This window comes from Zootermopsis nevadensis, unplaced genomic scaffold, assembly GCF_977971745.1.
Source record: "Zootermopsis nevadensis isolate Lab colony 2312 unplaced genomic scaffold, Znev_1.0 Znev_ptg000061l, whole genome shotgun sequence".
NCBI lineage: Eukaryota > Metazoa > Arthropoda > Insecta > Blattodea > Termopsidae > Zootermopsis > Zootermopsis nevadensis.
Genome location: NW_028259192.1, coordinates 17,606,025 through 17,630,622, shown reverse-complemented (window position 1 = coordinate 17,630,622; position 24,598 = coordinate 17,606,025). Strand labels below are relative to the sequence as shown.

The following is a 24,598-nucleotide window of genomic DNA, read 5'->3' as shown; positions in this document are numbered from 1 at the left end:
CTCTTACGGTTTAGGAGTTTTGGTTATTTATTTGGTAACAAAAAACGGTTCTAGAGTGTTTTTTTGAGTACGACACAACACATAGATAAGCTGTCGGCGGATGACGTCACGTATGGATAAGATGTAAAGGTATACATTAATGTGTAAATAAAATTTTATTTCAATACAAATATACTTCTACAGTTAAACGTTATTCAACGTTAACTAGGAAACCGTGGTTTCACTGTCAATTTTTTTAAAGTGTTAACAGTCTTGTTTGTATGCATGATTTATACATTTAGATAATTGTTCAACACTGCTCCATATGCAAGGTTTTAAGATTATGCTCTTACCTGTATTTTGTATGGTTGTTTAGGTGTTGAGAAAAAGGGTTCAAGAGGATATTAAGTAACAGGAGGCTAACCATTACTGCATAATGAGGAACTTGTACTCTTCTCCAAAACTGGAATGAAGATATCGAGGATGAGATGGGTGGGCATGTAGCATGCAAGATGTGATAATAAATGTGTCAAAATTTTAATTGGAAAGCTTAAAATAAAAAACACTCAGAAGACTTAGGCACAAATAGGAAGTTAATATTAAAATATGGAAAATATGAATAAAGGATGGGATAGTGCAGTACATTGCACTACAACCCAGAAGACAGCCATCTTCAGAATGGATTTTGCTCAGCATAGGGGCAGATGGCTGACTTTTGTGGTTACAGGACTGAAACTCTGGGTTTCATAAAAGGCAGAGTAGTTTCAGGTACTCAAGAACTCTATTCCAGGGTGCAGATTAAGCCAATACTAGTGTATAAAAAAGGCTCTTTACTCAGTATAATGTAGTAATAAAACCATGTGATATAAATTTTATAAAATAACCACAACCTTTCTGACAACCTTCTTACTTGTGGAAACAGCTAATATGAATAAAACCTCCAATTAATATTTTATTTTTAAAATATGAGGGCATTTGTTATGTATGGGTTATGCCCTTTCTTTGAGTGGATGGATCATCACCTTTATAGGATTGCCAACACCTGTCTTGGCAACTTCAAAAGCTTCGATTGTGTCTTCAAGGCTGAAATTGTGCGTAATGAGCTGTTTCACCTTCGCAGCACCTGACGCCACCATGGACAAGGCAATTGGATATCTGAAAAGTAACGTGTAGTGTATCTGTAGTTTGACTGATAACATTTCCAAGCAGTGTTGGTATCATTTATCGTTACTTTGTTTATTTACAAGTTATTTATCAGTTACATGGCACAGCATCACCCTTCGCTGAAATTAAATATATAGGATATTTAAATGTTATTCATTTATATTTGGGAGGTTTTTAGTTCATATATTTTGTCTCATACACTAATAATATTTTACAAATTTCATTTAAATTTGTTTTGGGTAGTCTATACCAAAAGTTTAACATACGCTGAGTTTTGGCACAAACTGATCCAAATACCACCAACATTACAAAAAGAATAAATGAAATAAATAATTTTATCATAAAAAATCTTGATACTTGACTTGGATATACATTTAATTAACACCAATATTTTTGAATGAAATATTTTTAGATGGTATACCTCAAATTTAAAAAACTGTAATGAAAATAATTTGACTGTGCGGTGTGTGATGTAACATTTCTTAATTAACGGCATCCTGTTGTGTTACGATGTACTTTAATTTCAATAATTTTCAATCGGTGTCAAGTTTAAAAATTTCAACTATTTATAATGTAATTTTAATATTCATACACTTCTGTCTGTCAGTCAGTAATATCCAAAACTTAAATCTACCTGAAGATGGCCCATTTTAGTGTAATAAAAAAAACATGCATACAGTCAAATAAAAACAGTTGTGTAGACAGAATTTTTGTGTTACATCGTAACATTTCACTTACTCATTAGCATAACGAAAGATTCCTCGGATATCAACTTCTCTCGCAAGAGCATTGACCAATGGGATCTTCACTTCAGGTGCTCCCATTCCAACAATTACAGCCACACCACCAGACTTAGTAGCCTACAGTGTGTCAAGAAAACATGAAACTTATTGGTTGACTGATTCTTGAGTAATAACCATTTTTTTCAGCTGCAATACATTAGCAAGCTAGATCAATAGTAAAATGTCTGACCTGAACTTGGGAATCATTTGATTTGAATCTTGACAGATGAACCTGACCTAAAGCTATAATTTTGGTGGTTCTTATCAGTTTCTTTGGGGTAAACTGGGATAGAAACTTCAAACAGGCAATGACACCTTTCTTCACAATCCGTCCCTACTAGTTGCTTACAATAAGTCTACAAATATATCTCACTAACTCCATGGAGCCCCTACTTAATGGTACCTGCACCTTGGCGTGGTGGTGGGGCTTGAGTACCTCAGTGGCGGTAGCGTAGCTACTGGTAGGGCCTCCCTAGGGGGAGAGGTCAGACTAAGACAGGTACCCTGGTCTTCCAGGTTGGGGGTTGGTCGCAAGTCTAACAACCTTGCACTGTAAAAAGGAAGATGTTTCAAAACCCCGATCAAAGCCTCGGACAGACGGACCTAACAGAGGACCGAATGGAAGAGGAGAATTGAGGAGGCCATGGACCGAATATGGACCGGAGAGCCATAGAAGAAGAAGAAGAACTCCATGGAGCAGTGTCTTTGAAAATCTAGTGTTGTTTTACCAACCCTTGGATCATAAAAGTTTAAAAAAAATTGGTTTGGTATTTCTTTACCAGGCATGTTAGCCTAGAAATTTAATAAATAAAAATATTTTTTTCAAGTAGAGTTCAGTATAGTGTTAACAAGACATGCACTTTGCATTAATAAAGTGCATAAAGACTGAAGTGGAGTGTGCAGCACAAAAAAACATTAAAAGTCATATTTACAAGAATTGCTAGCCGAATATTGGCTTCAGCACCGCTGCAGTCAATAGAGATATCAGGGGGTTCAGCCAGCAAGGAATGCACTGTCCTCACTGCTTCCTGTTCATCTTCACCAACTGTTGACAGGTAAGTGTAGTCGGCACCCAACTCTTTGGCAACTCCAAGGCGGTGGTCAACAATGTCTGGAATTGTGTGACGATGTACACACAGTTAGGCCTAAATGTATTAGAATTGTGTTCCAAATCAGCTCACATTTTCCATAGCAGCAGAAATGACGGTGCTGCAAATTTCTCAGTGTCATGGGTGCGGATAGTTCATACAAAATCCTTGCTAATCATTCAGTTAGAATGTCTTACCTTTCCTTCTCCTATCTAAAAACTTAAGGTTAAATACATAAAGCTGTTGACAAACATCTTCAACCTACGTTCTTCCTTTAGGGTGAGAAACCATATTTCACATTCATATAAAATAAGAGCTTTAAGTACAGACTTCTGAATTTATTTGTGCTGTCAGTGTTCAGACTATATAATGTTGAATGATAGGATTATTCATGAATTAAAAATTGGAAAGAATATGGAAGGAAGCAGTCATGGTCTAATTTATGGTACGAGACTGAAATAAACTACAAAAAATATCAAGCCAGTCAGTCTCTGAGCCAAGATTTTGAGCCTGGGAACTTTTGAATCCCAATCAGATGTGCCAGCCAATCAGCCACAATGATCAGTCAGAGTGCTGAAGATAATATTTGGACGTAAAAAATATTAAGTGACAGAAGGATGAAGAAAATTACACAGAAAATTTTAATAATTTCTAATCTTTATCACTGGTGTTATAATAGTGATATGAAAAAAGAGGATGATATGGGTTTCTGTAGCAGGAATAGCAAAGTAATTAATTCTTTGGTATCAAGTAGTCTGGTATAGACTTGTCTTTGGGCAGTTCCTGGCTCAAATTTTGTCCAGACTACTGGTTACTAGCTTCACATTATCCACGATCGTCTCCTTCCAAACATTTATCCACTCACAATTCATAACCATTTTCATTGACACAGTATTGAAACAGTGTTGTTAAACATCCAAAAAATGATCTAAAAGAGACTGATTATCACCGCTGAGTGATTAACACTTGTGCTTTGTATTCAGGCAGTATCAGGTTCAATTTCCCACCTTGAGATCAACAATGGTAATTTAAATTCCTCAGTCCCTTGAGACAAATAATTAGATAGGCGATTTACGTTATCAATCTACCACTGAAATATACACGAATTATGCAGTTCAAAACACATTGTTAAACTAGCTAATAAATTGCCATTCCTTCAAACAGTCTACCAATGACAAGTGACTGTCAAGTAATCAATGAACAATTGAAATTGAAATAGCCTGTGCCAAATGTTTAACAGTTGAATTCAAGACTCCCTTTCATTGCATGGTTCAAAGCACACACTGTATAACTCTCAATTTTACTAATCATGAACATTCTAACCTGTTATAAGTACTTTTGCAGCTCCCATGGCCTTTGCTGTGATAAGAGTAACCAGCCCAATAGGACCAGCTCCAGTGATAAGAACTGTGCTCCCCAGTCCAACTCCACCTCGCCTACAGGCATGCACTCCTACAGACAAGGGTTCCAGAAGTGCCCCTTCTTCAAGGGAAACATGATCAGGCAATCTGAAACAAAAATGTCAACTGTTTCCAAATCTTCCTAACATAGGTGTATTGTAACGTTTTAAATTTCTTTGGCGTTATCCATCATCTGATGTTCAGTGTGGTACTGCCCATGTCATATAGCTTGATTAACTAACAGCAGACTCACTTGTAGCAGAAGTCGGCTGCGTGGACATAATAGCGGGACAAGTTGCCATGCACTGGTGGAGTGGCACAGAACACAATATCAGGACACAGGTTGTACTTTCCTTCCTTGCAAAACCGGCAAATTCGGCAAGGCACCCCTGGCTCGATGGCCACCCGATCTCCTGCAGGTGGTTAGTGAGATTTAAGTCAACTCAACTGCACTCAATCTTATACCCACAAATCCTAATCTGAGTGGAAAGTTGTACTGCAATTTACAAGTGGAATTACAAATTGCTTCCAAATGTATTCTTCACTAATTATGTATCTCTCATTGACCATGATGTTCATTTACATTTCATATAAACAATGTTTTGGGTGTTGACCTACTTTCTTCTTCAGTTGGTTGGTTGTCATTAGATTGACAGAGTCTTTTAATGTTTAAAGATTTGTGGCATATGTTCTGAATAAATCTGGGACTTCTTGAATAGAATATGTTATTATGCTAACCACTGGACCATCTGTGTAGTTCTTCCTTGTAACCCAAAGCACTGACACAGACTTATGCACAATATAGGTAAATTACTATACACACACCAATACTATGTTGGACACACAGGCCTGTATCTCAGACAATGGACAATGTCCACCTTACTATTGATATAATGTCTCCAATTGTCATAAACGTACAGATAATCATTACAAATCTACTGTTGCACTATATTGAAAATATTAAAATCTCTAAACTGAAAGTTTAAAGCTATTAATACAATATTATATAAAATTTACATAAATTTATTCTTCCCAGAACTATTCCACATTTTGATAGAATTAATCTATGATAATTTAGCATATTATACTGACCTTCCTTTAGATGCTTCACATTCTTTCCAACTTTTGCAACAATGCCACTTGCTTCATGACCCATTATCATTGGATCTTTGACTATGAAGTCCCCAATCCTACCCTGGACAACATAGTGGACATCTGACCCACATATTCCAACACAAGCCATCTGCAGGAGCACCTCTGGTACCAAAAACAAATTGCCAGTAATTACTAGTACCTTTACATTACAAGCACAAAATTAAAATATACTGTGTAAGATTTGAGGTTTTCACAGGGCTATGATGACGGAGGCAGTATGACCTCTGAAACGTTAGTCAACATCGACTAGACTACACAGCTGTGCTAAAGCTCATATCATGACAGCATCTTGATGTCTTATCCAGATTAAATAAACTTTACAGGTGTTCAATATATTTGTAGCACGTACTTATGTGAGATTACCTTATCTACCATAAATACATACAAATTTAGATTTTGTTGCTCAATAAATCTCTTCAGATTCACTTCAAAACATAAAATCAGCAAAGAGAGCACTCCTTTTCTTCAGATAATATCTATCAACTCATCCATCCCTGTATATATCTAATTTTCTACCTAATTTACCAATCAGTCCATCCACCCTTCCAAGTACCTATCTGACATCATGGAGCAGAATTATTCTTAATAAGTTAATAACTGTTCATCTAGTCATTAAATACCCCACATTTTGTGGAATCTGATGATTCATTACTGTTCACAAGAACCTGCCATTTGGCCCTATTCTGATCATGAAGAAACCAATCCACAAATTCACACTACATTCATCGCAATTAAAATATTGTATTCCTGTAGAGTATGCTTTATTTAATTCAACAAAATCAGTTCTCTTTGTACTGATAACGCTTTTAGAATGTAATCATAGAATAAGTGTTTCAAGTTGAAATAAGAACGTTCTGAGTTTTATAGTGCAGCCTTCGGAGTGCGGGTTACGCGTAAATGTTGGGCAACCCTGGCTTAACAGTTAGACACGTTGTTAAATAAGCATAAACTGACTACAAGGTCATGAAGTAGTCTGTGAAGTTAATTTTACACGTGTCGTTTGTATTTATGCTGTAGTTGGAAACACAATATTTTCGTTTAGGGTTACCGAGTTTCACACAATTGCAAAGTATCTATAACGGAAATAAGAATTATTTCGTATAAGAACTTACGGTCATCATCTGGTTCTGGAATTGGTCGCTGTTCCTGTATAAAACAATTAAAAGAGAAACGATTATAGTTTCGATAAAGATAAATGCGATGAAGGAAACAAAGTACAACAAAATTAAACGCCAAAACGAGATTTATTCAACACGTTCTTTTATCACGCGAGTGTTTCGGACAGTTCAAAATACCAGTACGGACAAAAAGCACTTGCAGAAACGGAATTCATTCTGATCATGGAAAGTAAATTACATTTGTTTACTGACTGCTACAGAAAGCTCCTTTATTTCGATGACAAGTATCGGGTCATATATTAAGTCCCTTATTTAATACCAAGGTCAGGGATTAAGTCCCTTATTTAATACCAAGGTCAGGGCAATCGCGCACCTCAGTGGCTGTGATAGATGTTATGGAACACAGTAAAATTATGGTTAAAAGTGGAAAACTGAAGGCCTCGGAGAAAAACGTCGCCACTGCGCAATTACATCACATGATCTGATATAGGCACATTGAGGAAGTACACCAAAGAACGATAAAAACAGGCAAAGTACAATGACCCATAATCGTCTAATAAACACATGTAGTGAACCTGTGTTTCTAGCCTACCTGAAACGAAAAACTGACAACAAGACAGACCAATTTAAAAACTTCCAAAGTAATTGGAAGCACGAGTAAGCTTCGTTATAGTAATATTTATTACATGCTCAGCAGTGTCGTCAATGATTCATATTTGGAGAGCCCTAGCTTCAGTAACATCACCAAAACTTTAGACAGCGGTCATATTTTCAGAAATATATCATGATCACGATTCAGTAAACTTAATAAGAATAACTTACAAGCCTTAGATCATTCACTTTATACAGCACTGCCGTTAAATTGTCGGTGGCCATGCTTCGAAATCGATATTCACAAGCGTGCGCAACGTCAACCCTTCCCTATCTCAACCACACAATAAAGAGAGATACACAACTTAAGCCCATTATAAACCGTGAAGAATCGTTCTGCGCATGCGTGATCTGAGATCCTCATGGCGGGGCTTATAATTTCCTAAACCATGCAGTCTGAAAGAGGTTAACCGACGTTTCAGATGTGTTTGCTGCCTCCATAGCCACCTCTGAAACGTCAATAAACTTTCGATCCTATAGTTCTTCAGGTCTAATGGGTAGCCCTGTGCGAGCCAGCTTGGCTAAGGTAATTACAGCTGAGCACATTGTAGTCCTGCAACAGTATTATCAGCATAACGTTTCTGCACTCCCCTTGTTTTGGCCGACTTAAATAACTTCATTAATAGATACGACACCATTAATACACAAAGTGTTAGAACCAAATGGTTAATTTTAAATCAAACAGTCCACTGAGTAATTAAATATTGGTGGGTTCTGTAGGCTTATTAATCCTGAATTTTAGAAGTGGGGCCCATTTTCATCAGAGTTGCTCAAATTCCAGTTCAAAACATTATCTGCCAGAAAATCATCACTGAAGAGAGGAAAAGATTAAAATAGGCCTACCTGATATATATACTAGAGTAAGTGAAGAAAGGTGGCAGAAGATAACACTGAATTACAGTCTTACAGAGTGAGGGCTAAGAGAAATCCTCCAGAGGAAAGCAGAGAAGAAAATTTTGTGGCTGGACAGGCATTAAATTGTAATTATTATTATTATTCACAGATTTAAGAGGTCAGAAATAAAGAAGCAATATGAAGACCTTTCTCCAGTGCCATCTTGTCCTCGGCAAAACCTAAATTTGCTTCATCTCACACAAGTCTGCCATCACTGTGGAAAAAATCTCAGTTAATTCTTACCAATTAAAACACTTGAAACATAGCAACACAAGATTAATTTTTTTATCTCCAGAGTTCAACAAAAAAGTTTCTAATCTGTTTATTTATAAGTGATCCATAAATCTACAAATCAACTACTATGTTACATACTTTTAGAAAAACATCTGTCAGAATAACAGTGATGAACCAACATGACTGTCCAAGGATTAGTTTGCAATTCCTTAACCTTCAGAGAAACAATGAGAGTGAAGATTAGAGTTGTGGTTATAATCAGATGGCTTAATTTTAATTTGCAGTAAAACACAGATATCTATGCGATGTTGTCAAGTATCGTTCTTGGCTGAAGGAAGTTTTGTGTCAACATTAAAACATAATTATCACAAGGCAGTAAATATTTTATGCAAAACCATGCAGGATCATAGGTTGAAGAATGAATCCCCACTAAACAAACACCTGAAAATATGACAAGATATTATAAAAAAGTAATAAGGGGAGGTGCTCTCTATTTTTGTGATGTTCATAACAAGTCCAAAAGTTGGTTTAAAAGTTATTGGACAGGAGAAACACATGAATACTGCTGAATGATTCCTTATAAAATGAAGAAACTAAGCTAAAATTATTAATACAAATAAAATGAACTGTTTTGCTGTCACCTCTATGCACCTTGAACACTACCATCAGGAAAAACAAGATAGTCTGACCTTAATACTAACAACAATATAAATTTAACATAATTTGCAAATTCCAAACAAAAAATTTCAGATTATATAATCACAAAATATTCCAAAGAGATGTTTGTCAAGGTCATGTATTCTAACATCCTCGTATTTATGAATGTGGCTTATCTTGATACAGTTCATAAACATGACCTGATAGCAGAAACTGCAAAACAATAACAGAAACTTTATCACTTACAGCAGTGTTGTGCAACCTTTCCCCACTCGTGGCGTACTAAATATTGTCGAAGAGTCATGGCAGCACACCAACCCCATTTTTCATATTGTGGGGGTTTAGGTGGTTTATGACATTGACTGGCTGTGACAACTTATCGACCCCAACCGAAAAATATTCTATTTGATGTTCATAATTATCCATCTTTATTACTGTCATTTATTTTAAATATATTCATTATTCAAAATAAATTAAAATATAATATTTCCCACTGTTTGATCCAAAATTTATTAACTATGTGTAAACATTTAAACTTAAAGATACTTAATCATATTTTTACATGTAGATTGCAGAAAAATACAGAGTGGCAATAAAAGTGAGGGGGGGGGGGGGGGTTACACATGTTTTGCTGCGAAGTGGATGTGTTGTTTTCCAATTCCATTTAGCAAATCTTCTGTCCTCAGTCTGCCCGATCATAATATAGAAAATGAAAACTGAGACAGAGCAGAAAAAAAGATAAACAATTATTTGTCTCATTATGGTTATAATTATAACATGAGGTGAAAATTTCGTGGCACATCTAGATGGCCTCAACGGCACACTGGTTGCATATCACTGGCTTACACAACTCAGTTTCTGAACAGGAAAAGATTATTACTGGCTTTCATCTGACAAAACATAACATGGATAAGAAAGGATACATGTTTTTAATGTGCAATACAAAGACACACACCCATTTAGGAGAAATTTTATAATTTCAAAGAAGAGAGCTTGCAAAGTATTTATTACTTTCCATTAACAGTCTAAACCACTATGCTTGGTAAACACAGACATCTGAATTTTATTTAATATATTTTCATTCCCAATTCCAGATACCATCACACTGTTTGATTGTATCCATATTCTCTCTTCGAGATCGTGTTACTGCACTGGCTTCTCCTTTTACTGTAATTCTCTTCTTCAAGGAAGACTTCTCACGCTGTTCCAAAGACTTTTTTACACGGCTACGAATCTCTCCTGGAGCTATAGTGGCTGCTGTGGAGGTGCTACGTACGCTAAAAGTGCTGCTATAAAATCTAATTCTTTCTGATGGACATTCTTTTTCACAAGTTTTATCATCAGATAAGCAATGAGGATTTCTGCTCATTTTCAAATATTGTAACTTTTCAGTATCTTCGTCCTTTAAACTGCCGCTACTGATAGAATTGCTCTGTGCTGCAGTTATAACTGAGGGCAATTTGGCTATGTCAGATTCTGAATTATTATTAATGACACATTCTTCACTATTATTCTGAACTTCACAGTCAACTTCATCATTTAACATATCTTCTGCTTTATTTTTCAACTGTTCAACTTCTGAATGTCCAATTCTTTTGTCTAATTCTTCTCCCACTTCTACACTTTCATTATCATCTTTCTCAATTCCCATTTCAACATATAAATCTTTTTCCATCTGGCGAGTGAAGCCACTGGCTGATACTTCCACATCCAAATTATCCTCCCTCCTAGAAACAAAACCACATCAATGAATGCAAATTCAGTTTTAATAATACAACAGAACTAAAGCAAAGGTTATTCCAGATGCAAATTACAAAATTTTTATTCATTTCATGCATTAAACATCTGTAACTTTACTACAGGTTGTACAGTATTTCTCCTGTAACAGGATAATAAACTTTCTTTAAGTCTATAAGTAGTTGATGGACTGCCAAATTTTACACCCATTTTTCTCCGATATTTGATAAATGTGTGTCTGTAACACTGCACACATAAATCAGTAAAATGTAAATGTACATATAATGCTACATACATTACATCACTAAACGTCGGATGTAAGCTGCTTTCATATCCAAATCGCCTCTTGAAGAAATCGCGAATGCAGTTCACATCTCTATCAAAAAACCTAGGGAAAATAAGAAACATATTTAAGCGATGCTAAACGTAAGCCAGGGTAGCTCAGACAATATCATATAATAGATAAATCCCTATTGGGAAAGTAAACTAATTTCAACTTACATCTCAGCGTTAGGATGTGAAGTGGATATCATCTGTGGAAAATCTATAAGAATTGGTTTTCCTTCATTTGTTATGATTATGTTAAATTCATTGAAGTCTCCATGTATAACACCATGATTTCCAAGTCTTACAATCAAATCCATCAACTCGTCATACAGAGACTCGACATCTGCAACTTCATGCATCTGGCAACTAAGAAAACAAAAACCTCAGTAAATTGAGAAAATGATGCATAGAAAATTATTTCATCAGAAGAAAATGTGATACTTACAGTAAGCTAATGTGACAATTTATTTTAAATCTGTGAACAATTACAATATTTTGTATGATCTGACGCCCTACAGGGAGGAAAGTGTTCCACTCATGAAAGCATACAGAAACTTGTATCTGTCATCAGCTTAAATATGTCATTGTGTATAGTTCAGTGAAATTAATTTTGATGCCAAATTACTGTTAATTCAGAAAAATCAAGGCAAATTATCTGAAGATAAATAAAAAATGTTAAAATTATGATACTAAATTACTGTGAAAGAAGTAACAATAGACATATGAAAATTGATGAAATTGTACAGCATTCACTAAAACACCCTTTTCCCCAGTATTTTTAATTTTTAATTTTTAAGCTCCTGCCTCAGAATTAAGTAATTTTTTATTCATGTAAATAAAGTACTTTTACAATGATTGCAAACCAAATTCTTGTACGCATGACAATAAATCTATGATGTATAAATAATTAAGACAGTTTTTCAAAATACATGATACTTATTTCAATAAATACTTACAATGGTTTTCCTTCTACAAGCTCCATGACTACACAGTGTCTGTTAAAATCTATAGGTTTAGGTACAGGGAAGTCACGTTCATGCAAAGCCTTCATGTATGCAAATTCCTTGGTGGCTGAGATACGAGACAGGTACAGCCAAGACGCAGTATGCCGATGTTGATGATAGTCGCGTTTCTCTTTTATATTACGAAAACATGTACGACCAAGCCTACAAAAAAATTATGGTTCAATTAACCAAGTAATTTCTGTTATTACACACTGCTGTGTAGCAAGTGAGATGCATCACTTGTACAGAAGAATTCATAGTTAAAATTACAAATCAGTACCAAGTACACAGGAGAAACAGGTAGCAAGACTACTGGCATGGTAAGTGCACAGCTGGCAGTGGCCAGTCACCTGAGAGTATTCTTTATGTTTGCATCTAAAAATGTATGATATATACTGAATGTTCTCGTTGAGAATTGTTTAATGTGTAATTTCAACACACTAATACACACCAGCACACAGCGAAAAAAAATCAGTTGTGTGTCTAAAGACTTTTTGATGAGCAAACAATCAGTAAAAGACTATGGCCACAATGTTGATGAAAATGCAATCTTTAATCTTTGGAGAAACTTGAAACAGGAAGTCTACAGAAATAATTATAACATTTTAATCGTTCTACAATTCACGCAAGGTGAATTTTAATGTGTCAGAAAATATGTTCATGTGAAATATATTCCAGTATTGAAGGGTACCATTTCTGACAGCTATTGTAATATCAGATTTGTAAAGTAGTCTTCCTGAAATGTTTATGAGCATAAATGTTACCTCTAACTATACCATGAGTAGCACGTGAAATTCTAATGCAAGAGAACCCACCAGCCAGCATTCTACCCTGTGACCAGGCTAAAATAAGCCAAAAAGGAAGGAGTCTACTACTGTCAAGGTGCCCCACACACCCCACTGGCACATTCATTGCCCTGATGACGGAGGTAGTACGACCCCTGAAACGCTGGTCAACATCGACAGACTACCCAGAAGACAGAAATCTTCATACTCATCGCTGTGAAAACCTCAATGGCACTAACATAATCCATCATTAAACTAAAGACAGAGTGCATCTTCAAACTAATGGGAAATAAAATTACTTCAAAAGCGGTATTAATGGACTATACTGAAACTTTGGAGCCAGTAAGGGTGTTGGGGCAATTGTTCTCAGTTACCTATTTCCAGAAATGTCAGTGGAACTTGCAATCTGAATATACCACTCTGAGTTACATAGCTTTGGGCCAGACAGGTCCTGATAGGGTCTTTATTCTTTATGTTACTATTATCTATGTTAATTTTCTTGCTATCTTGCATTCTTTGGGCAGAAGTATCACATAGATCTAAAAGTTGGACCTCAAATTAGTCAATGATATTTTGGATGATAGCTTCCTTCTAAAAATACTTTGTCATACAGCTTCAATTTACCTGTGAAGTTTTAAGCAAAGTGGCTGGCCTTCTTCATTGGCAACAACATAAATATTTGACTCCTTCCCAACTCCAATTTGGTTTCCAAATGAAGAAACAGCATTTTTTGATGTCAAGGTCTTCAGTGCCAAATAGTCATAACCTGCATTAGTTAGTCTGTAACCATCATCTATAACAGAGTTAATTTTATTGTAAAACATTACTTAAGACTCAATTGAAATAAAAATAGAAATATGGGATTAAATGCAACACTGGAGTAACAGTAAAGAAAAAGAAAGCACTTACATAATAGTAAATCATAACTGCATGCTACACACAGTGTAATAGTAAAGTCTTTACCATGGTAAGTGATTCAATTCCATGTATTAATAATCTTAATCCTACAAACAGTCACATTTTGACACTGTCAGGCACAAGTATCAAAACACAGTGTATGTAACACAGAAAACCAGACAATATAGTTTTTGCTAAGAAATTACATTAATTTTCCTTGAGCTTCCAGCTGTAAACAGAGAAAATAATAACTATTTCTTAAATATATTTGTGCAAACTTATGTGAAATAAATCCTATGAACTATAAATTTTGGTACTTATATTACTTTACCTCTACATCAGCAAATACATAACTGTGCTTGCGGAACAATATCAGTTCTGGTATTAAACATTAAACTACCAATATTTTCATTCTATAAAAAATTTCTTGTATTCTTAATGGGTAGTTACACAGCATAGTTAGTTTTCACCATATTTAATACTCACAGTGTTTCCCACGTTCATAGCTAAGAAGTCGATTCTTACATAATTCTTTCAGGAGTTTATGAACACCACCATGTCGAAGATTTGCTATAGATGCTGCAAGAGATCCTGGTACAAGCTCATGATTTTTCATGCCCATTTCAATCTGAAACAATCCAAATTTTTAAATACAAGTGACATTTAAAGCAGTAACCCTGAGAAAAAGTTACACTTTCAATGTTTTAAAAGTAATATAATGATAATATAATACACAACACCACTTCTGCTGCTTCCACTCATCATTACTACAATAACAATTAAAGAAATAATATGGCTATTTAAATAATTAAAAATGTAAATAAACTCAAACCACCAGTCAGAAAAAAGAATATTTATATACGTTTACGATCCCGCGATTATAACGGCAGGAGTGACATCATCTTTTAAAATTCAAATTGGTTTCAAAGGCCTGATTAAACAAATTCTTATTACTGATGTCTGCTTTTCATCCATCACACTCCACACTTGTGATTTATTATTTCTCACTGCATAGAAAGCCTAGTTTAATATACATGTTATTTAAAACATAGAGACTTGTGAGGCTAGAGACTGAGCACGGTTTGTAAACATGTTCCAAGAATGAAACAAAAGTAAACCCACTTGAACAAAGTGGATGTTTGGTTATGTTATTGGGACACTATCATTCGTCTACGTTAGAGTCAAGAGTTCTGATCCAAAAAAGGTAATATGTTTCTACGGACTAAGAAAGTTTTATTACTGCACATTTATGGAAACTTATACACTATTATATACTTATACCTACGGCTGTCAACACTCTGAAATCTTCCTTTGTTAAATACCGTAAGATGGTAACATTCAATTTCCCCATAATCACAGCACTTTTAATACCAGTAACAGAGATTCCCTGACAACAGAATCAACCAACAAAATTTATATCAAAAAAGAATATCCTTAGTACAACAACCATAACACACAGGACACTACAGATAACCTAGATCACATTGTACCAACGTAGTACAACCCACTTCACAGACAATGTTGAAAGTTGGCAACTTTGACGTCACGTATACATTGTGCTGTCGTCATTCACACCATGAACAGCTGCCATCTGTTGTTAATTGTGGTCGATGTTGGTAGTACAGCTCAATCGGCAAGATATAGTTGGAAAAATTTAATATGTATGTTTTGTTCACAAACATTTATACTAAACCTCATAAATTTTATTCAAAACTGGAATGTTTGAACAACACTATAATGATTGGAGAAGTCACATGGCCCAAATTACATTAAGATGTCGTAATTTTGAACAGTGATATTCCTTTCTTGGCTAAAGGTCACTTGTAGTGCAAATTGTAAATAATCAAAACAATCTGTTGCCTGTACCGGGTTTATTTACAGACTTCAGTAATTTTGGACATACTGACGTAAATACATCTATACGGAAGGGTCATTCGGCAAAAAAGTGAAAGGAAAACGTGTAAGATCCATATCAACAATGTGTAAATATGGACCGACAACAATGGTCAACTTGCGTGCATTGTTATGTTACCTAAGAAACGTCATCTGTTTACTCGGCATTATTGTGTTACATTACTGCCGTCAACAATCCGCTTTCGTTATTGCGGAAGGAGCTGAGCTGTGAATCGGTTGTAGAAGAAGTGCGTCGTAGACTAGATAATTTTGTGCTGGTAAAAACGTTTTAGATTATCACAAGTACTTATCTTATATAAGAATTATTATATTACATTTCATTTCATTACATTACTTTACAGAGATGTATTTACGTCAGATTTTCCGGAACCGTGGATCCACTGTTTACTTTTTGCTTTGCTTGAAACTGGAAACTTTAGCAGAGCCATCTTTGAAGCATACACAAAAATATATCGTTTCTCGGAACGACTGTATTGAAGTATTTATGTAAGCTTAGCTCAATGGAGATTTCACTCAACTTTGTAATTTAAATTATCGACATATGTAACTGGTCTTTTACTTCTTTACAGAATACATAACACAATGTTGGAAATATTTATTTTCTCTATAGCTTTGTGTATTATTGTACTAATAACGAAACGGATACTGCTGAGATCGAAGTTACAATCCCTGAAAAACAAACATGTGGTGGTAAGTAGAATACATTTATGTTCTTTGCAGTATTGCGGGGCTGCCTAGATTGTTTTTAGGGTTATACTAGTGTATTCAAAGTATGGTGCGCGTACCACGGTTCAGATTTCTATCAGATGAATACAAAGAACATTGAACAAATTCATTAATACAACAGTTTGGGTCTTTATTTTACAGAGATAAACTGGTTAATGCATTTAAGGAGATAATACCTGTGTACACTGAATGATATGAAACTTGTAAATACAAAATGCAATGTTACTGGTTGTTGAAGAAGGTGGTACCCCTGTGCTCTAAAGGAATTATTTGTTTCCACCAGGCAGAAATACAATGCTGTAGTCACTGTACAAGCTATATGACAAAATTAAGTTACATATTAGGGTGCCAGTTTCACATCATGCTCAGAATTCTTGATCTGATTTAAAGTTATCCAATGTCAGTATACAGAGACCTCTATAAGTCTGTATATTATTAAAATGAATGAATAAATCCCCTCTTTTAGTGCAATGTTATCATACCATCTGCTCCTATTAAGATAATCTTCTACCAGTGTTAGATGAAGTGTGTGGTATGAATTCTACAGAAAATTATGTTAACAGTATTGCAAAAAAATACATTTGCATTTTGCCTGCTTTTGCACCAGTTTTGTGTTTATGTTGAATGTTACTACAAGAATGTTGCTTTGAATTTAAATACTAGATAACAGGTGGCTCCAGTGGTATTGGAAAGTGTGTAGCTATTGAAGCTGCAGCAAGTGGTGCCAATGTTACCCTGATAGCAAGAGATGTCAAGAAGTTGGAAAGTGCAGTATCAGAAGTGAAGAAACACTGTCTGAACCATGAGGATCAGAAAGTACAATATATTTCATGTAAGTAGGACAGTAATTGTAATATCAGTGGCCATGCTAGTCATTTATTATCAGTATTTATTTATTTCATTTATTGATTTTGTTTACTTTTTTCATTTTAGCGATTATGTTAAAAATATTAACTTGACTACTCCATTTTTTAACACTGTAGACAGTCTATGTAACTTTTTTATCTCGATGCTGGAATTAATATTTTCCTCTGTTTTATTTGATAATTGGTAATACTTATCATAATCCCAAACTGTTGTTGCTAAGTTCTATGTAAATAATAGTATATTATATATTTTACTCTCAATTGTTGGGAAGTATAATGCATGGAGCTTCATCTCTATATCTTTATTTATCCTTCATGGTGTTGTGGTTAGGGGAAGGGAATTTTTTGCCTTTGCTGAATAAGAAATAAGCCTGATACCAATATTTCTAAGAATGGAGACATGTGTTAAATGGTGTAGCATAAGTAGTTTCTTTGTCTGTTTTTGCCACTCTTACTAGTAAATGTGTCATTTAAATTACAGTAGACGTAAGTGAAAATTATGATGAAATAGAGAAGGTACTTCATGGTGCTGAAGATGAAATTGGTCCTATATCTATGCTGGTGAATTGTGCTGGAATGGCAATATGTGGGAGGTTGGAAGATACTTCTGTGAATGATATTAAGGTAAACTGTAACTGTATAACAAGCCTGAAACTATGTTATCATATTACATTCTACAAAAAGGTTAACCTTAACAGAATGTCACTTCTTTTTAAGACTTTACAGTGCACAAAATTTCATTACCCATGGCATTAGTGTCACATCTGTCCCAAAGTCCATTTAGTCAACATCTTGGTGACAGGGAATGAGAGGTTATGAAGATGGGGTAATCCCCAGTGGCACAATATCTATACCAATTTTAGTAAAAATTCATCACATAGTTCAAATGTAATTTTGTGAAATGAACATAACTGTTTATTTAAGCAGTTAATAGGTTAACTGTAGGGACATTGTCTCATAACAGGACTACTGATTTTTGTGTTGTTTTGTTTCATCTGCTGTATATTTTTTATTACAGTACTTACTGAATTTGAATTTCTTGGGGACATTATTTCCTATCAAAGCTGTGATATCACGAATGAAGGGAAGAGGTGAAGGTAGGATCGTGATTGTTGCATCTCAGGCTGCTATGTTGGGTATATATGGCTACACAGTCTATAGCAGTACTAAGTTTGCACTCCGCGGTCTTGCTGAATCTCTGCATATGGAGGTATGAAGATTCTATATTCCACTCAATTAAAATTTCCATCTTGATCATCGGAAATGCTCTTATGTTACCTATAATGTATGGTGTAAATGAAAACGCTGTTACGCGGAGTGAAGATATTTTTAATATACTCTAAAAGTCAGCAAGAAAAGGCATCAGAATTATATTAACTAAACTATATTAGCGTAAATGGTCAAACAATATTTAGTATTTGGTATACACATGTTCACAGGTCAAACCATACAACATATCAGTCACACTGTCTCTACCACCAGACACTGACACTCCTGGATTTGCTAATGAGGAAAAGTCCAAGCCTATGGAAACAAGACTAATTTCTCAGTCTGCTGGGATAGTTTCACCTGAAGTTGTAGCTAAACAGCTCATGAAGGATGCTTTAGTGAGTTACATGTTAGACAGCACTTTTACAGGTCACTGTAAAAAACAATGCAGTGTTATTGTACCTGATTTGTATTGTGTCATGAGTATTATATTTTATTTTAATGTCTGAAATATGGGCAGTGTTGGGCAAATTAAAAGTTTTAATAAGTAAGGCTCGAATTATGTCTTCATGTATTCCCTTAATAATTTTTCTACCTGGATACCTGTTTCAGAAGCTGTAACACTGAATCGTGAATAATAGTAACTCAGAAGGCAGTTCCTAATATGAATTTATGATAGTAAACAGCTTTTATTATGGTCATTTGTAAATATTAATATTTGCATTGTCTCATTTGTGAAACCTGTTTATAAAAAATTTTGTATTCCTTTCAGACAGGAAATTTCTACAGCACGGTTGGTTCTGAGGGTTTCATGCTTACAACTCTTTGTGCAGGAATGGCTCCTGTTTCCTCCGTGCTTGAACTTATTACTCAGGTATGATGAGTTCTGTCGGTTTGTGAAAGTCTTACTGCTTGAAGCCTGCATTGTAAGACTCTGAACACAATGTTTAGTTGGGTTTTGACATTTTCGTAACAGTGAATCTGAAGATGGCTGTCTCCTGGGCCATAGCACTTTGTAGTCTGGTAGAAGTTTACCAGTGTTTCAGAGGTTTTTCCCTGCAGTGTTGTATTTCTTAATTTATTAACAGGTACAAATTTAAAACATGGATTTTAAAGAAATCGTGTGTTAAGATGTTAAAGTGGATTGAACTAGATTAGATTACTACCTAAAGGTTGGCTTTTCTGAACATGGTGATGAACAGAGTGTTATATATAAGTCCTCCAGTACCTTGAAAACAAGGTTCTGTTTTACCATATCTCACTGTAGCAAGGGGGAGACTGTATTTCTTTTAAGTAATTATTCTTACATGTAGAAAGAAGTGATGCTGTGCTTGTTTCAGGTTAGTTTAATGGGAATTATGCGCTTGGTGAGTGTTCACTACTTGATGTCATTTCATCGAATCATCCGCAAATGTATGAAGACGAGGAACCAAACAAAAAAATCAGAATGAAGAGATTACGAGTCTTAAGCGATCTAAGTGGTTTGTTGTTTTTTTCTGAAACACAAGATTATGTGACTGTGTCTGTACTTAGACTGGGGGGGAAATATAAATCCAAAATACGTGTCATAATTTATGTACAGTGGATTTGCAAGATTTTCTTGACCATATAGCCTATCAAAAAGTTCTGAGGCTGCTCAGATACATTGAACTAGGATGATAATTGCTTTTTTCCAGGTCATAAACATAAATCCATCTGAAATTTATCACCAGTTATGTTGTCACAAAGGGACTATAGATCTCATATGACACGGATACGGAGACTGAGATACGTTGCCATGAAATACTGGGCTTGGTCATTAGCCAATAAAGATGCAACAAATTTTGCTGTATTTTACAAACCCAAAGTCATCAGTAGTGAACAACTGACATTAGCCAAATAATATGTTGACTTCATTGACAAACTCATGAACTGTCAAATGATATTTAATGAGAACAGATCTCACTAAACAAGTGACTGGTGCTGATGGAGTACTGCAGATTTTCAAGTCCATTTTCTTGATTTTAACTCAAAACTTTACTTGCGTTTTTAGCATCAGCCATTTCAAACTGACACACAACACTTAAAAATGCAGCTGTACTGATGTACGTAGGGCAGTCAAAAAGTTCCCAGAATTGTGGTATAGCACTGTAATAGTAGGACATATGTCAATGCTTACCTAATCACCTTCAAAGTAGGACCCTTGCGCACACACACACACACACTTGATCCATCGATCCTGCTATTGTTGGAAGCACCGGCGGAAGGCTTTGTTTGGAATCTTCCGGAGTTTGGCTGTCGCATTCGACACATTGCTGGTTGTGCAGCAATTCCTCGCTGAGAAAAGCATTCCCGTCATCACCCAACCACCATACTCTCTGGATCTCGCTCCGAGTGACTTCTGGCTGTTCCCTACTCTGAAAATGGGCCTCAAGGGGATGAGTTTCGCAACCATGGAGGACATCAAATCGAATGTGACGGCCGAACTCCGGAAGATTCCAAACGAAGCTTTCTGCCGGTGCTTCCAACAATGGCAAGATCGATGGAGCAAGTGTGTGTGTGCGCAAGGGTCCTACTCTGAAGGTGATTATGTAAGCGTTGCCATTTGTCCTACTATTACAGTGCTATATCACAATTCTGGGAACTTTTGACTGCCCCTCGTATATAACAGAAGGGGCAGATATTGTGATAAGACTGCATATGGGAAACTGCCAACACAACAGTGTCATCTTATTTGCGCCTCTCAACTCTTCATGGTACTTAAGTAAATAGTTCAGTCTCAGAATGTTTTGCTAGGTTATTGTAGTTTTGGCTGTATTATTGCATTTAGCACACTTTACAATGTGATAAAGATGAAGTGGGCTCTTAATAAATATAGTATTTCATTCCAAAACGAAATTTCATTGTGAATACTAAAATAAGTCATAAGTTTGAGAGTTCTTTGTTTCAATACTTTTAACTACTCAATCTGGTTTATCATATAAATGTATAGATCTCATTTACTGTTCTTCAGTATAATATTTTTGAGATGCCAGTCTGGGGCACACAAAATAAAAGGTAAACTAAGTAAGAAACATTTTAATTGACATTTTCCTTATTACTGTGTTGCTGTTACTCAGGAGAAAAGCTTTGCGCTTCAGTGTTTGACATTCATTGTGGAGGGACACATGAACCTTGTGAAAATATAAAAATATATGTGCATAATGTTTTCTCTGCTGAAATATCTTTTGGTTTCTAGCAATGAACTTACTGCTATCAGATTTCTGCATGGCTCTGCACTGCCAAGGTTAAAGCTTTCTTCTGAGTAACAAACATAACCTAACCAATCATCCAGAAATGGAGGTGTTAAAATTTATGCTTCACTTTATACATCAAGTAAACTTGTTCACTCAAAGCTAATACAAATGTTGATGTTCTCTGAAACAACGTAATGTACACAGAATTTGTATATAATAAAAAAATGTTATTTTAAACACTTTTTGATGTTATATAATGAAATTCAAAGGAAATTTAAGGATAGGGGAATAAGGAATTGACAAAAAACTTGGTCTATACTTCTGCTATGCATTCAAATATTGTCATGCTGACCGGGTATTATGAGATTTTTTATGATTTTCCTCAGTCCCTTCAGGCAAATTCTGGGATATAACCTTAAATTAGAACATGGTCACTTCCTTCTACATCCCCTCCTGTTCATTCGTTTATTAGAAATAATCGTTGCTATGTGGTCGTTCGATAAACCACATTCATAATTCAGGCGAAATTATTAATTGCAGACTGAATTCAAATGTAAAATTACTCTGATGTCTGCTATTAATGTTATAAAGAAAAAGGCTTAAAATTTGGTTGAGAATATCGGGTCTTATGTGTACACCTTTATCACTTCACGAAGCGCTGTTGGGAGTACAGCCGATGTAATCGAACTTGTGGTTTTCCTTGTCGGTATTTTCTGTTTCGGACTACTCCAATCTAATTTTAATTTTTAGGGGCATCGGGCAGTACCCGTGTGCGTACATCATAATTGCATCGGCAGAGAGTTTAACATGGTTAATTAAAAATTAATCAAGTTATCGCTATCACGAAATTACCTGATAAGTTTTAATCCAATGACCTACTGTATTTACACACATGGTGTTGGTAATTTTTCGGCCGCATTTCGCAAAGTAAAATTCAATTAGAATAGACAGCTGATTTGATTTATGCCTTGTGATTTCTTGGGTTAAGCGAAGCGGCAAATTGAAGGGGAGATGGTGTAATTGAAAACAAGATCGGGGCACTTTCTTACCCTGCAAGTACTACATTTATTTGAAACTAACACTCAAATTCATCACTTCATCAAAGTTTGTCTTGAAAATGTTTCATTGTAGCAGGCCTTATGTATGCTTGATTATTTGGTCTCACAAACTTTGGATGACTAAAAACTATTCAGGAAATTTGATTTACACTATAAATTTGCCACAGATCTATTGCTACCTTATTTAATGACGTTTTATTAACAACAGATTGCACTTAAAATCTAACAATATGTATGAACTGTTATAAACGGTTAGCCAGTAAAGATGAGATTTGATCTTCTTATGGCGGCACAGATGACGATAGTGGACTACCGGGTTGTGATGCCAGACACTGTGAAGCGAATATTTTAACTGTGAAAAGAACCAGCATGTGAAGTATGGGCGCACATTTTGCAATTGCACCACGTACCAGGAAGACAAGCCAATTGCTGTACGAAGCTTTCACAGCAAACAGCTCGAAAATAAATCTGCCTCAATTTGGCTTGCATTATAAGGGCATTCACTTTTTTTTGACTCCATATTTCGGAAAAACAAAAAAAATCAGATACGCCACGCGTGAAAGAAAATCGCCCTGATGATGGTGGCAGCAAGGACCTTGTGAAACGTTGGTAAACTTCTACCAGACTACACGGCATTACAACCCAGAAGACAACCATGTTCAATTGTATGTATGTTTATTAACTGAATTTACGCCCAAAATCGACAGGAATTTGTATATAAAGCAAAGAAAGTACAAAAACATATTCTTGCATTGTTAGTAGTCGACAAATCGGCATATTTATTTTATTGCATTAATTACAATTAAAAGTATGACTTCCTGATATGGGCAAACTGCCAGCAACTACTCCGTTTTAATGCCGTACGGCAGAACCTATGTTCATGTCAGGATGGCCGAGCGGTCTAAGGCGCTGCGTTCAGGTCGCAGTCCACTTCTGTGGGCGTGGGTTCGAATCCCACTTCTGACAAGTATTTTTGGAACCATTTTTATTTACTTACACCAAAGAGTTTTAAATACTGGAATCATAAATTACTTCAGAGGGATGAAAATGACCTCTCTATATAGAGTTTTGGCTTGTTTCTTTTCGCCAATTTGCTCCGCCTACTTTCTAATAAGTGACTTTTCAGAGAAGGTGAAGATGGACAGATCATGTTACTCTCCAGAAACCACTAACAGAAAGCAAAGCTGTCTCGATAACCAAAAACCCTGCCACCCACGAACGAGTACTGAGTTGTGGCCGATGTTCTTAAGCACGGACCTTAAGGATGCTACTCTTGTACGCAAAAAATATTTACATTTGGTATAATATTTCTACTGCTGACCAGCGTCTTCATAAAATATTTTATGGTTTACAGATTTCTGATTTCACCGGACTAGGAAGACTTTAGTGTAGATGGGAGGATAATATTAAAATCGTTCTTCGGAAAATATGACTAATTAATCTACCTCAGGATAGAATCTACAAGGGGTCTTGTGAATACGTTAATGGACGTTCTGGTTTAATAAAATGAATGTACTACTAGGTTCTCAGGTAGGACTGTGCTCAATGGAGGTAGCTTTAGGAAACAATGACAGTATTCGCACTAAATTATCCTATGTAACTTCATACATTATAATTTCCTTCAACACAATTTATCTGCCCCAACAATAAGTTGCCAGGAAAAGTGTATAAGCAACAAAGTTTGTCATTAAGCAGGCCTAGTGTGTATATTGAACCCCCAACCCATCTTTTTAAATTT

At 35.5% G+C, this 24,598-nt stretch overlaps 4 protein-coding genes and 1 non-coding gene across 8 annotated transcripts in view; 2 read left to right on the top strand and 3 right to left on the bottom strand.

Moving 5' to 3' along the window:
- Positions 1–136: 136 nt before the first annotated feature.
- LOC110830894 (sorbitol dehydrogenase) lies at positions 137–7,666 on the bottom strand. Its single transcript, XM_087340981.1, has 8 exons — positions 7,509–7,666; positions 6,681–6,714; positions 5,506–5,670; positions 4,667–4,826; positions 4,337–4,521; positions 2,858–3,036; positions 1,882–2,003; positions 137–1,134 (listed from the first exon to the last, which is right to left on the bottom strand). The coding sequence occupies exons 1-8, from the start codon at positions 7,560–7,562 to the stop codon at positions 969–971; spliced, it is 1,065 nt and encodes a 354-aa protein (XP_087197107.1). The 5' UTR covers positions 7,563–7,666; the 3' UTR covers positions 137–968.
- Positions 7,667–8,528: 862 nt separating this feature from the next.
- Positions 8,529–15,387, bottom strand: RIOK2 (RIO kinase 2). The gene is made up of 7 exons (XM_022065463.2): positions 15,158–15,387; positions 14,359–14,500; positions 13,600–13,768; positions 12,143–12,352; positions 11,361–11,552; positions 11,155–11,247; positions 8,529–10,849 (listed from the first exon to the last, which is right to left on the bottom strand). Exons 1-7 carry the CDS (start codon positions 15,221–15,223, stop codon positions 10,201–10,203), a joined length of 1,521 nt encoding a protein of 506 aa, XP_021921155.1. The 5' UTR covers positions 15,224–15,387; the 3' UTR covers positions 8,529–10,200.
- LOC110830662 (lachesin) overlaps positions 14,459–24,598 on the bottom strand; it is a 555,442-nt gene continuing 545,302 nt past the window's right edge. The window contains exon 16 of one of the 2 annotated variants that reach the window (XM_087340972.1): positions 14,459–14,500. The gene's annotated coding sequence lies outside the window, so the exon portion shown is untranslated. Of the gene's footprint in view, positions 14,501–21,629; positions 23,193–24,598 lie in introns of those variants that run through there. The other variant, XM_087340974.1, reaches the window with a different exon arrangement.
- Positions 15,957–21,648, top strand: Kdsr (3-ketodihydrosphingosine reductase). 3 transcript variants are annotated; one of them, XM_022065733.2, is made up of 8 exons: positions 15,957–16,043; positions 16,356–16,476; positions 17,176–17,344; positions 17,860–18,002; positions 18,397–18,588; positions 18,818–18,985; positions 19,360–19,461; positions 19,928–21,648. In XM_022065733.2, exons 2-8 carry the CDS (start codon positions 16,369–16,371, stop codon positions 20,036–20,038), a joined length of 993 nt encoding a protein of 330 aa, XP_021921425.2. In that variant the 5' UTR covers positions 15,957–16,043; positions 16,356–16,368; the 3' UTR covers positions 20,039–21,648. The 3 variants fall into 3 exon arrangements, with proteins under 3 accessions (XP_021921425.2, XP_087197109.1, XP_087197110.1); XM_087340983.1 differs by lacking the exon at positions 15,957–16,043 and having other exon boundaries at positions 16,245–16,476; XM_087340984.1 differs by lacking the exons at positions 15,957–16,043; positions 16,356–16,476 and adding an exon at positions 16,562–16,715.
- On the top strand, positions 23,743–23,826 carry TRNAL-CAG (transfer RNA leucine (anticodon CAG)). Its single transcript has one exon. It is a non-coding gene; the product is annotated as a tRNA-Leu (tRNA).